This window comes from Oryx dammah, unplaced genomic scaffold (genome assembly GCF_014754425.2).
Source record: "Oryx dammah isolate SB20612 unplaced genomic scaffold, SCBI_Odam_1.1 HiC_scaffold_18, whole genome shotgun sequence".
Lineage (NCBI taxonomy): Eukaryota > Metazoa > Chordata > Mammalia > Artiodactyla > Bovidae > Oryx > Oryx dammah.
Genome location: NW_024070202.1, coordinates 45,014,361 through 45,027,007, shown reverse-complemented (window position 1 = coordinate 45,027,007; position 12,647 = coordinate 45,014,361). Strand labels below are relative to the sequence as shown.

The 12,647-nt window shown below is 39.8% G+C and overlaps 1 protein-coding gene across 1 annotated transcript in view; it reads left to right on the top strand.

Moving 5' to 3' along the window:
* Nucleotides 1–1,926: 1,926 nt before the first annotated feature.
* DNAJC2 (DnaJ heat shock protein family (Hsp40) member C2) overlaps nt 1,927–12,647 on the top strand; it is a 31,973-nt gene continuing 21,252 nt past the window's right edge. The window contains exons 1-3 of the mRNA XM_040260769.1: nt 1,927–2,304; nt 4,368–4,558; nt 6,976–7,051. Coding sequence (XP_040116703.1) covers nt 2,241–2,304; nt 4,368–4,558; nt 6,976–7,051 — 331 coding nt within the window. The 5' untranslated portion in view covers nt 1,927–2,240. The remainder of the gene's footprint in view (nt 2,305–4,367; nt 4,559–6,975; nt 7,052–12,647) is intronic.

Here is a 12,647-nt window from a genome sequence, read left to right as displayed (position 1 = left end):
GGTGGAAATGGGGAGTTGCTATTTAACACCATGAGTTTCAGTTTTGCAAGATGAAAAGAGTACTGGAGATTGGGTCCACAACAGAGTGAATGTACCTAACACTACTGAACTGCACACTTTAAAATGGTTAAGATGAGAATTTTATGTGATTTCACTACAATTTAAAGGTTATGATGAGAATGGATGGAAGAGGTGTGAGAAAAGATTATTAATATTAAGAAAATGGAGTCATGTTATCTTGAACCTTGGAGACTGTTTTAACAGTGGTTACATTAATAAAGAGCCTCTTGATGAAAGTGAAAGAGGAGAGTGAAAAAGTTGGCTTAAAGCTCAACATTCAAAAAACTAAGATCATGGCATCTGGTCCCATCACTTCATGGGAAATAGATGGGGAAACAGTGTCAGACTTTATTTTAGGGGGCTCCAAAATCACTGCATATGGTGGCTGCAGCCATGAAATTAAAAGACCCTTGTTCCTTGGAAGAAAAATTATGACCAACCTGGGACAGCATATTAAAAAGCAGAGACATTACTTTGCCAACAAAGGTCTGTCTAGTCAAGGCTATGGTTTTTCCAGTGCTCATGTATGGATGTGAGAGTTGGAATATAAAGAAAGCTGAGCGCTGACGAATTGATGCATTTGAACTGTGATGTTGGAGAAGATTCTTGAGAGTCCCTTGGAGTGTAAGGAGATCCAATGAGTCCATCCTAAAAGAAATCAATCCTAAATATTCATTGGAAGGACTGATGCTGAAGCTGAAACTCCAATACTTTGGCCACCTGATGCGAAGAACTAAATCATTTGAAAAGACCCTGATGCTGGGAAAGATTGAAGAAGGGAGGAGAAGGGGACGATAGAGGATGAGATGGTTGGATGGCATCACTGACTCAATGGACATGAGTTTGAGTAAGCTCCAAGAGTTGGTGATAGACGGGAAGGCCTGTGTAGTCCATGGGGTTGCAAAGTGTCAGACACGACTGAGCAACTGAACTGAACTGAAAATTAATAAAGAAAGGGGTAAATAAGAGTTTTAGTGGGAAATTGATTAGCTTAGTTTTTGAAACACCAGTTTTGTCATGCAACATACACAGGTAAAAGTCAATGTATTTTAACAATGAAAATTTACTCCTAGATTATAATTTGCTTATTTCTGGTTCTCTTTGCAGAAGAGTGGGTACATCAAGTCTTTTCTTTTGCACAACCTAATCCAGATACTCTGGCAGGGCTAATGGGAGTGGGAGTTGGGGGGTGGGAGGGTCTGTGAATTTTCACCCATTTTCCTTTTGCTACTTCTTGCTTTTTCCTTCAGTCCTAGAAGGAATCATACAGCTGAAGTATAAATGTCTTTATGAACAATTTAGTCCCCAAGTCCTGTAATTGGGAATATCCTGAAAGAAAACTTAATGCTGCTAGAGCAGTGTAAACTGATTGTTGGCCTTGGATTAGGATCTAACACTGAGAGGGGTTTCTTCTGCAAATGCTAGGAGTGTTACATGAGATACCACAGGTAAACTAGTAACAGCACAACCAACATTAGCTTCTGTTATTTCTGGAGAAGGAAAAGGCTACCCACTCCAGTATTCTGGCCTGGAGAATTCCATGGACTGTATAGTTGATGGGGTTGCAAAGAGTCAGACATGACTAAGCAACTTTCACTTTCAGTTTCTATTATTATTAGGTAAATATAATTGCATTAGAGTTGTATGTACAGAATTCTCTGTAAACGTGTAGGCTGTAACAGTTATTCTCAATACTAATTTGTACACATCTTTTCACTTTTTATACAAGTAGAGCTACTACAAAAATGAACGATTACATTCAGACTAATAAAGTAGTAGTAACTTAAAAAGGAAAAAATATAGTAAGAGCTGCTTTACAAAATCATGTTCTATGTATTGCACTGGAAGCGGAAATTAATCCTTTTTTTTTTTTTTTAAACCAGGAAACAGATAATTCTAGGAACCTTTCATTCGTGAATCTTGGTCCCCAGCCGGATGTTAGTTAGTAGAGGACCAAGGCAGCCACACACGTTGGCTGAGGGGAATGGGGGTGGGATTGGCCTACGCACCACGAAGGATTCATCCCGGAAGTAGTTATTAGCAGTCTCCATGCGCCGGTTCCTGGACCTCTTCGAGCCAAGGCGCGAGGCTCGGACAGAGAGGTAGAGCTGGAGGGACTCTAAGCGCCCTCCTCCTGGGACGCGAGCCGCTGCGCCCGCGGGGCTGGCTCCGGCGTCATCATGCTGCTCCTGCCAAGCGCTGCAGACGGCCAGGGCACCGCCATCACCCACGCTCTGACCTCTGGTACGTGCCCACTCAGCCCCGGCTCCGCCTAGCCTCAGCCGCCCCTGTCTTCGGTCCTCCACCTTGGTGACCCCGTAACCTCTCTATCCTTGCCCGTGGCAGCTAGCTTATCGAGTGCGGGGCTGCGACGTCACGAGTGTCTTTTTGCTCCCTGTTACACAGAAGTCCTTCCCCGGACTGTAAGGAAGGAGGGAGGGGGGCGTCTTCCTTCTGCCCCCGCAATTTCTTCCTCGTGTCGCTGCTGCTGACTCATGGATCAGGCGGAGCAGTTCGGAACCGAACCCTTAAGTACCCTAAAAAGGTTCTTACAAGCATCTCCTTGCCTAAGGCAAGAAACTGCCCGCAGCGAGCTCCCCACGTGCCTGAGCCCCTACAAAGCTTTGCTGCCGGCGCTCACTTAAACACCTCTCTCCCTCTGTACGTTTGCTCCGGCTTTGTTTTTTAGATATCCCAACCCAACCAGTGCTCCTTATATTCGATAAGAAAAGACCACTGTGTGGTGGTGGTAAGACCCATGTAGACAGACTTTTAAAGGCAGTCATTAAGTGAAACGTCCTATGTAAATCAACTGTCTTCAGTTTTGGGGGTTTTTTTAAGGGAAAGAAAGTTCCCCTGCTGCTGCAGCTTCTTAGATTTATAGCCCAGGATAGTCATGGTATTGTAAATTTAAAGAGTCTCTAGTTTCAATGATTTCATTATTATCAGAACCACTTATACAGACGCTTGTTGTGTGTGATTTCAGACATACTTCGCGGCACATGTGTTCCTGCTTACAGAGGTTTCTCTGTAATCTCGCAAATAGAAAAGGCTTGAAAGCCACCCCTGCACTACACACACAGGTTGTACTTCTTGAACATAGTGGTTTGGAATCTTCTGTGAACGGTAGAAGAAACCTCAATTTTCCTACCCAAGTAAAACATGAAAAGTGGAACTAGTTTTACAAAATTGTGGCCATTCAGTACAAAGAAAGACTTAAATCTGAGTTATTATTAGATAATACAGCTTTTTGCTTTTGTTTGAAATATAAAATTAAAATCAAGATGCTCACTCTTTTCCTGACCCAAATTACCTTTCTTTGTTAATGTACAAAGGTATATAGTGACTTACCGCACTTCCCAGGAATAATGATAAAGACGTACTTTTATTTAACAGTTTGGGGCTTCCCTGGTGACTCAGATGGTAAAGGGTCTGCCTGCAATGCAGGAGACCTGAGTTCAATCCCTGGGTCTGAAAAATCCCCTGCAGAAGGAAATGGCAACCCACTCCAGTACTCTTGCCTGGAAAATTCCATGGACAGAGGAGTCTGGTAGGCCACAGTCTACGGGGTGGCAAAGAGTCGGACACAACTGAGTGACCTTCACTTTTCTTTCTTTCTTTCTTTGATTTTCAAAGTGCTTTCATAGTTTGTCATCCAGTTTTACAAGGAAGCAGATAAGTATTCCCATTTTACAGTTGAAGGCATCTCTGACTCATTTCAAATAGCTACTAATAGTCAGACCCATGCTGAAATTCAGAGCTTTTGATTTCAGAGCTGTTCCACTAAAGCACAGTTTCATTAGTAAATTCCTGTTAGCTGCTTGAAAATTGTCCTTCAGAAAAAATCATTGCTAGTGAATTCTTAAAATGTTTGAAAGCTATCTAAATTCAGGTTTTAATTGAAATATTTTGAGTTGTTTTTAGAAGACTTTTTGATGAGGCTAGCTCTTTATGAGTTTATAATTATTTGTTGCTTTATTACAATTACTAGTCTAAAAAGAAGGCAGTTAGAAACATCTCTCCCTGTCCCTCATCTTCCTCTCATTTTCTCAGAAAAGTATCGATTTATTGATATTGCTGAATGTCTTGTTTTATCAGATAATTGGAAGATGTTGATTAACTCTGTAAATACTAGGAAATGATTATTTATTGCTTATCCTCATGTTAACTGGATTACTGCAGTTAGTTTCTCAGTTGATGGTTTTCAAATTATATACTTACGCTGTCAGTGGTTTGATATTTATTGCCTTGGAACAGATTTATTCTGTGCAATACACTGAAGCCTCTCTTAACACTTTCACTCACAGCCTCAACACTCTGTCAAGTTGAACCTGTGGGAAGATGGTTTGAAGCTTTTGTTAAGAGGAGAAACAGAAATGCTTCTGCCTCTTTTCAGGAACTGGAGGATAAGAAAGAATTATCAGAGGAATCGGAAGATGAAGAATTGCAGTTAGAAGAGTTTCCCATGCTGAAAACACTTGATCCCAAAGACTGGAAGGTATTTAATATCTGAATCTTGTTCAGTCAGATGCAGTTTTCCATTATTAAACCATGTTTTTAAATGATTCAACAAAATAATCATAATTTAGCACCTGTTATGGTCAAATCCTGAGTGGGACAGCACTAGCCATAGGATGCTGTCTCTACTGGAGAAATCCAGAAAGGTTTCACGGAAAAGGTAATGTCTGAGTGGTCTTAAAAGGTTAAGTGACAGTCTTTGAAGCAAGAGGGAGAAAAGGTGTTCTGGGCAGAAGGAATAGATATGCAAAGACACGAAGGAGTAAAAGAATGTGTGCTGCCTCTTCAGGACTTGGTGAAGGGTAGAGTAGCGCGTGAAAGGGTGGTAGTGAGAAATCAGGCTGAAAGCAGAATCTGAATGAACTCTGGAGTGTCCTTTTTATGCCATACCAAGGAAGGAATTTAAATTTGTTTTCAGGACAAGTAAGACATCATCAGAAGTTTCTGAGCTAATTTCAGAAAAGTAATTTCTGGTAGTACAGAAATTTGCTTGAAAAGGGAGAGCAGGATGAGAGGGGAAGGGAACAGTTTGCTGTTATAGGGCTAGTGTACAAGTGAATACTTGATGCTTGAACTAAATTTGTAGCCAAGTTTTGAGACAGAGGAGAAAGATTTGCTTTGGGGGGAGGTAGACTTGACGAGTCTTGGAGACCTTGGTCGTGCTGCCCAAGAGAAGAGGACGTATTTGGAAGACCCCTGATCACCCCAGCTTGAGTCACCTGTTAGACTGTGGTGTTGGTCACCAGCACAGCATTGCAAGAAAAGAAAGTTTGTGGGGGGCATGGTGTTGTGTTGCTCTGAATCTGGAACTCAGACATATGTGGTAGAGTGAACTAGGGAGTTATGAGCGTTTACAGGGCAATTACTATCTTCCAACCCTGGCATCAGATCAGATCAGCTTGGATCAAGGTATAGAGACAGAAAGAAACCCCAGGACTGATCTTTGTAGGGCATTGAGAAGCCACTCAGAAACTGGAAAAGCTACTGAAAGATGGGAGAAAAACAGTGGATTCACAGAAACTAAAGCAAGATAATGTTTCAAGAAAAGAGTCACCTGTGCTGCCAGTGAAAGTTGAAGTCAAATAAAGGCAGTTGGGTGATCTTTTATTTGGCAGTTGGAAATTGATTCTGAAGAGAGCAGCTTCATAACCCCAGGGCTGAGAATGGACAGAGTAGAACTAGATTGGAGGGATTTGAAAAGTAAATTCTAGAGGATGTAAAGCTAAAGGAGGACAGCTTTTTCAAGAAGTAATTTTGATGGGAAGCTAAGAAACGGAAGCAAGGTCTCAATAAGGAGCGATAACAGAGCATCTTCTAATACTGATGAAAATAATTCAGTTGAAATTTAGAAGATGGCTGAAAAATGCTAGCATTTCACAGACGTAGAGAAGATGGTGTTTAGAACCAAGAAGAGGAGTGGAGTAATTTGTCTTAGTAGGACATGGTTTCTCAGTGGTGAGGGAAAGGGAAAAGATACATGGATGCAGGACAACGGCAAAAAGATGCAGGAATTTGAGTATGGTAATTTACATAGTTTTCCTTAAGCAGGAAACAAGGCCATTGATGAGAGGGTGGAGCAGGGTCTATGAAGCTTAAGGAAAGACTAGAGGACCAAGGTATGTAATAATAGTTGGAGAGAGTGGAATGAAGTGTGAGTGCCAGGCATAATAAAGGAACCCATCCATTGGGAGTTTTCAGTCCTGAATTTAAAGGAACACCAGTTGATCCTATTTGATTTTTTTTCTGCCATGTTTTCTACCTTCAACTCCCCTTTCTTCCCACTCAATCTCTGATACTATGTACACCCTTTGAGTTCTGTTAGGAGCCTTCGCTCAAGTGCTGCCTCAGCCTCTAAATTTGCAAGGAAAATGAAAGCAGGTGCTTGCTATCCAAAGAAACCCCAGTTTCTCAAAATGTTCATCCAACCTTCTTTGCTCCACATGGTTCCTAGCCTGTCATTGCCACTGGCCCAACCTACTGGGGCTTCTGTAATGCTCCCCTCAGTTCTGAAATCTTTCTGGCTATACCTTAATTTAAGGATAGCCATAGGATATTAATTTGTATTAATAGAAAAAGTTATTTGGTCAAGTAATTTCAAAAAATACTAGACTTTCTAAGTTTCTGTCTGCTTGTTTTTGTTTTTGGTTTTTTGGTTTTTTTTTTTAACTGCAGGGCTTCTCAGAGCCTTTGTTTGCTTTCTGTGTATACAAATTATCAAGAAGGCTATATATACAGTGGTCCACGTTTTCTAAACTTCTATGACCTCAGGACTTATGTGGAATATTTCGCTAGACTTCTGAGAGTCTCATTTTAGGAAACATTGTATTAGGATAGCAACACAAGGGATAGGATATATGGCTTCATTTCAAATTTGACTCCCTTTTGTGTCTTTATCAGAACCAAGATCATTATGCAGTACTTGGACTTGGCCACGTAAGATACAAAGCTACACAGAGACAGATTAAAGCAGCTCGTAAGTACTTGGTTATTTTGGAATAATCAAATATCTGCTATAGCAAATGTTATCCTCTTGAAAAAGTATTGTATGATTACAGTTTCTAGGCATAACTCTGCATTTAATGTAAGTTATGTAGTATACCAATGTATAACCACAGTCTCCTTACCTTCGAAATCAAAAATAATAAGTCTCCTGAATGGATATTCTCATTAGGGTCAAGACACCGGGTGAGTGTATTTGTGACAGAATAAACAACATTCTTCTAATGGCACACTTTTTAAAAAAATAGTATTTCGCCTCCCTTTGGAAGTTTGGCCAGTTGTGCTTAGTGGAAGATGCCTTGATAACTTCAGTTTGTCGGTGCTCTTTTGTGATCTTAGGACACATCTCTGTTGATACCATCTTATCTCTTCTGTCCAAGAAAGAGGTATCTGATGCTTCATTGTTCTTTTTATTGACAAGGTTAAAAATTGGTGGGGTGCGGGGGCAGAAATTGTTGGCAAACCAGTCTTCATTGGCTTAAGCGTCACTGTCCACTTAGTGCTCTAAACTGTTCTGTCCTCTGATGTCTTGTGGACGTAATTTCTTACACACCGTTTGGTCACCTAATTAGTAAAGCTTCATGAAAGAGGTGAAGGTGATCAGTTTTCTCTTTTATCTTAGAACAGTGTTCTGCCTTCTACTGTAGAGAATGGATATTGAGATCAGAGGAGGTAAAATTGTGGCCATATGAAAAAGGAGCAGGGAATCAGGGTCAGTCAAGAAGAGAAAGTATTCTACTTGGAGAAAGATGACTGAATGAGACCTATCTCATGTTGAAAAATAACAGTTGAGCCTAAGTACGGTAAATGGGGCTTCCCAGGTAATGCAGTGGTAAAAAGTCCACCTGCGAATGCAGGAGACACGGGTTCAGTCCCTGGGTCGGGAAGATCCCCTGAAGCAGGGAATGGCAACCCACTCGTTTTATTGCCTGGAAAATTCCACGGACAGAGACACTTTGTGGACTACAGTCCAGGGGGTGCACAAAGAGTCAGATGTGACTGAGCACAAAGCACACACAACTGTGATAAATACACTCAAAATTTTCCCATTATTGCTTGTATTTAGGAAAGTCACAGGAAGTATCTTCTTCATTTTGTTAGTTGAATTTATGAGATTATTTAAGACCTATTGGATTTCTTTAAAGCCTGCCATGATTTTAGAATAAGCATATGTTAATGCATATGAATAGTCATTGCAATATACATAAATGCTAGGAAATTCTATTTGCTCTGGAAAAGTATCTGCAAAGTCTTACTCTGAGAGAATAGCATACAAATAATATAAATGTGTTGACACATACAAATTTGTGAAAGAACTGAAAGTGACTTAGAACTATGAAAGTAGTTTTATGTTTTAAGATGAGGGAATTGTTTCTCTAAAGATAGAAACATATGTAATAATTATAAAAGAAACATCCATTTGCTTTTGTTAAGTCCATTCATTTTATTGGGATAATAGAAATTAATTTTTGAATATTCTGTTGCCAAAAGTTTTGTACCCCCAATGTACAGATTATTAACATTATGTGGATTTACAACTAACTCTCTGCCTCCCTGTTGAATATTCTCAGTATTTATTCAGAAGACTGACATTCTCTTTCCTCTGTCACTGTAAAATAGATGACTGCTACTTACTGCTCCCTGGAATCTAGTCCAAAAGTAAAAACGCAAAGTTAATTGTTTGCAAGTTTGTAATTATTAGCATAGACAAACCTAATAATATGAGTCTGATTACATTTGAGACCCTTCTAGTTCTTGAATCCTGTTACCAACACATAAAGGAGGTTGTAGGCTTTTTTTACATTTTAATTTTTTAAATTAAAGTATAGTTAATGTATAATATATAGATTACAGGTGTCCAGTATAGTGATTCATAATTTTTAAAAGTTATACTCCATTTATAGTTACTGTAAAATATTGATTTTATTCCCTGCATTGTATTGTATATCCTTATAGCATATTTTGTACATAGTAGTTTGTTGAAAGTTTTAATTTTTTAAATTTTTCATATGGCTATGATGAAAATTAGGGATTCATTCATGAGTGGATAAAGTAAGTGGTCTTTTTTTTTCCTTTTCTGCATTATCTGAAAAGAATAAATTGCTAGGAAAGTTGAATGATGGACTAAGAGAAAGTACTTGCATACTAAAAGTATTTTCGTTTTTTTCTTGAAGAAAAATTGCCACACTGGCAAATGATGCATGTAGGTTTGATAGTCTCTGCTTGGAAATAAAGTCTTTGATTTGAATTTTCTAAATTTAATAATTTTAGCTTAAAATACTTCTTATGGAGGACTTCCTGAGTGCTCCAGTGGCTAGAACTCTGTGCTCCAGTGAAGGAAACCCAGGTTCAATTCCTGGTCAGGGAGCTGGATCTGATATGTGCAACTGAAGATCTGATAGACCACAACTAAGGCCCATTGCAACCAAATAAATATAAATAAATAAATATTTGAAAAATAATTCTCATATTTTAAGCTGAAAACTGTTTCATAGAATGCCTCTTAAAATTAGAAATAATAGAAACTTTTTGTAATAATCTATAATGGAAAAGAATCAGGGAAAAAAATATATATATCTGAATCACTTTGCTATAAACTGAAACTAACACAATATTGTAAATCAGCTGTACTTCTATATAAAAAATCATAGATGCTTTTTCTGATAATAGCAATATGAATGTACAATAAAAGCCCATTTAGTAATGTACCTTCAAAACCCCAGAAACTGCCTTTGGTGAGGAAGGGAGGAGAGAGAAGTCTGAAATTACAATAAACATGCACAACAGTTGCTCAGAAATTACCCTTGTCTCTTTTTCAGACTGAAAGATGTTCTTTCAGTTCAGTTCAGTTCAGTTCAGTTCAGTTGCTCAGAAATTACCCTTGTCTCTTTTTCAGATTGAAAGATGTTCTTTCAGTTCAGTTCAGTTCAGTTGCTCAGTCGTGTCGACTCTTTGCAACCCCATGAATCGCAGCACGCCAGGCCTCCCTATTGATCACCATCTCCCGGAGTTCACTCAGAGTTGCATCCATCAAGTCCGTGATGCCATCCAGCCATCTCATCCTCTGTCGTCCCTTTCTCCTCCTGCCCCCAATCCCTCCCAGCATCAGGGTCTTTTCCAGTGAGTCACCTCTTCTCATGAGGTGGCCAAAGTACTGGAGTTTCAGCTTCAGCATCATTCCTTCCAAAGAAATCCCAGGGTTGATCTCCTTCAGAATGGACTGGTTGGATTTCCTTGCAGTCCAAGGGACTCTCAAGAGTCTTCTCCAACACCACAGCTCAAAAGCATCAATTCTTCAGCGCTCAGCCTTCTTCACAGTCCAACTCTCACATCCATACATGACCACTGGAAAAACAATAGCCTTGACTAGATGGACCTTTGTTGGCAAAGTAATGTCTCTGCTTTTGAATATGCTATCTAGGTTGGTCATAACTTTCCTTCCAAGGAGTAAGCGTCTTTTAATTTCATGGCTGCAGTCACCATCTGCAGTGATTTTGGAGCCCAAAAAAATAAAGTCTGACACTTTCCACTGTTTCCCCGTCTATTTCCCATGAAGTGATGGGACCGGATGCCATGATCTTCGTTTTCTGAATGTTGAGCTTTAAGCCAACTTTTTCGCTCTCCTCTTTCACTTTCATCAAGAGGCTTTTTAGCTCCTCTTCACTTTCTGCCATAGGGGTGGTGTCATCTGCATATCTGAGGTTATTGATATTTCTCCTGGCAATCTTGATTCCAGCTTGTGTTTCTTCCAGTCCAGCATTTCTCATGATGTACTCTGCATATAAGTTAAATAAGCAGGGTGACAATATGCAGCCTTGACGTACTCCTTTTCCTATTTGGAACCAGCCTGTTGTTCCATGACCAGTTCTAACTGTTGCTTCCTGACCTGCATGCAGATTTCTCAAGAGGCAGGTTAGGTGGTCTGGTATTCCCATCTCTTTCAGAATTTTCCACAGTTTATTGTGATCCACACAGTCAAAGGCTTTGGCATAGTCAATAAAGCAGAAATAGATGTTTTTCTGGTACTCTCTTGCTTTTTCCATGATCCAGCAGATGTTGGCAATTTGATCTCTGGTTCCTCTGCCTTTTCTAAAAAAACCAGCTTGAACATCAGGAAGTTCACGATTCACATATTGCTGAAGCCTGGCTTGGAGAATTTTGAGCATTACTTTACTAGCATGTGAGATGAGTGCAATTCTTTGGCCTCTGTTATCTCATTTTTAATATTGGAGGACATCTTTTGCCTCCTTCAGCCCCACCTCTGGGCAGAGTATACTGTACATAAATGACTAGAGGTGACCAGGTGGAAGAGTCAATGAGGGAAAAAACAGTGTAGCTTAAGAGGAGACTATTAACAAAAAACAGACATCGCCTATCTCAGACTTTATCACAAGGTTCAAAAGAAGACTTACTCCACCTTGTCAGTGTGATACGAAGATGTTACATTGGGGTAAGGCGGGGGCAGCATAGGCATTGCAGAAAGAGACTCAAGAGAAAAAAAAATAGAATTGCCTGGAAACTAAGAACAGGAGAGCAAGGTTTAGAATTGCAAAGGCTGACTACAGTTAGAAAACAGTAAAGCAGAGAGCCTAGAGGAATGTCCCAAGATTCAGAAAGAATAAAAAGATGTCAGATTTCCCTAAAGAGCGGGTCAGAATAAATGTAACAGAGGCAGTAATTGCAAATAAAGAAGAAAACTTACCTGATTTATAAAGAGCTGTGACTTGAAATTGAGAATATTTGTAGGCATGTGTGTGTGCATGTGTGTGGTTAGTTGTGTCCAACTCTTTGTGACTCCTTGGACTGTAGCCTGCCAGCCTCCTCTCCATGGAATTTTCCAGGCAAGAATACTAGAGTGGGTTGCCATTAGGGTTTACTCCTCAGCACACACTTGCATTTCAAAGGAGAACAGTGTAAGTTAGGCCGATCTGCACAATATCCATTTTGCCTATGAGGGTAGAAGAGCCCTGAGCGGTGACTAGAGAAGCTATGGTTTTCCCCAACCACTGGCCGTGGGAAAAGCCAGTGCTTCCTTCTTGCAGTGCCCAACAATGGCGGCGTCATCACACCTCTGAACTATCCTGTATGATGTGATTGTTGTTCCTGGCTAGTAAGCTTCCAGGCCTAATAGTCAGACTCTTAGTTCCTGTGAGGTGCCTAATAACCTTCAGTAAATTCCTTTTCTTCTTAAACCAGCTAGAAGGTGAAAATGTCTCCTCTTGAGTGTTAGTGGACAAACTGATAATATTTTTTTTTGACTGTAGCTCAAAAAAAAGTGTATTTATCAAATTTTCTGAACCCTTGTAGTGTATACAAAAATAACTAAATATGCCATAAAAAGAAATATTGTACAGAAATATTCATAACAGCCTCATTCACAGTGTCCAAAAACTGGAAGCCACCCAAATGTTCACCAACAGGATGATGGATAAACAAACTGCTTATATTCATAAAATAGTGTTTAGCAGTTTTTTAAAAATTGCTGATGTACATAAGGGGGGTGAATCTTAAAACATTATGTCAGATACAAAGACATACTGTATGATTCCATTTAGAAGAACTTCAAGAGC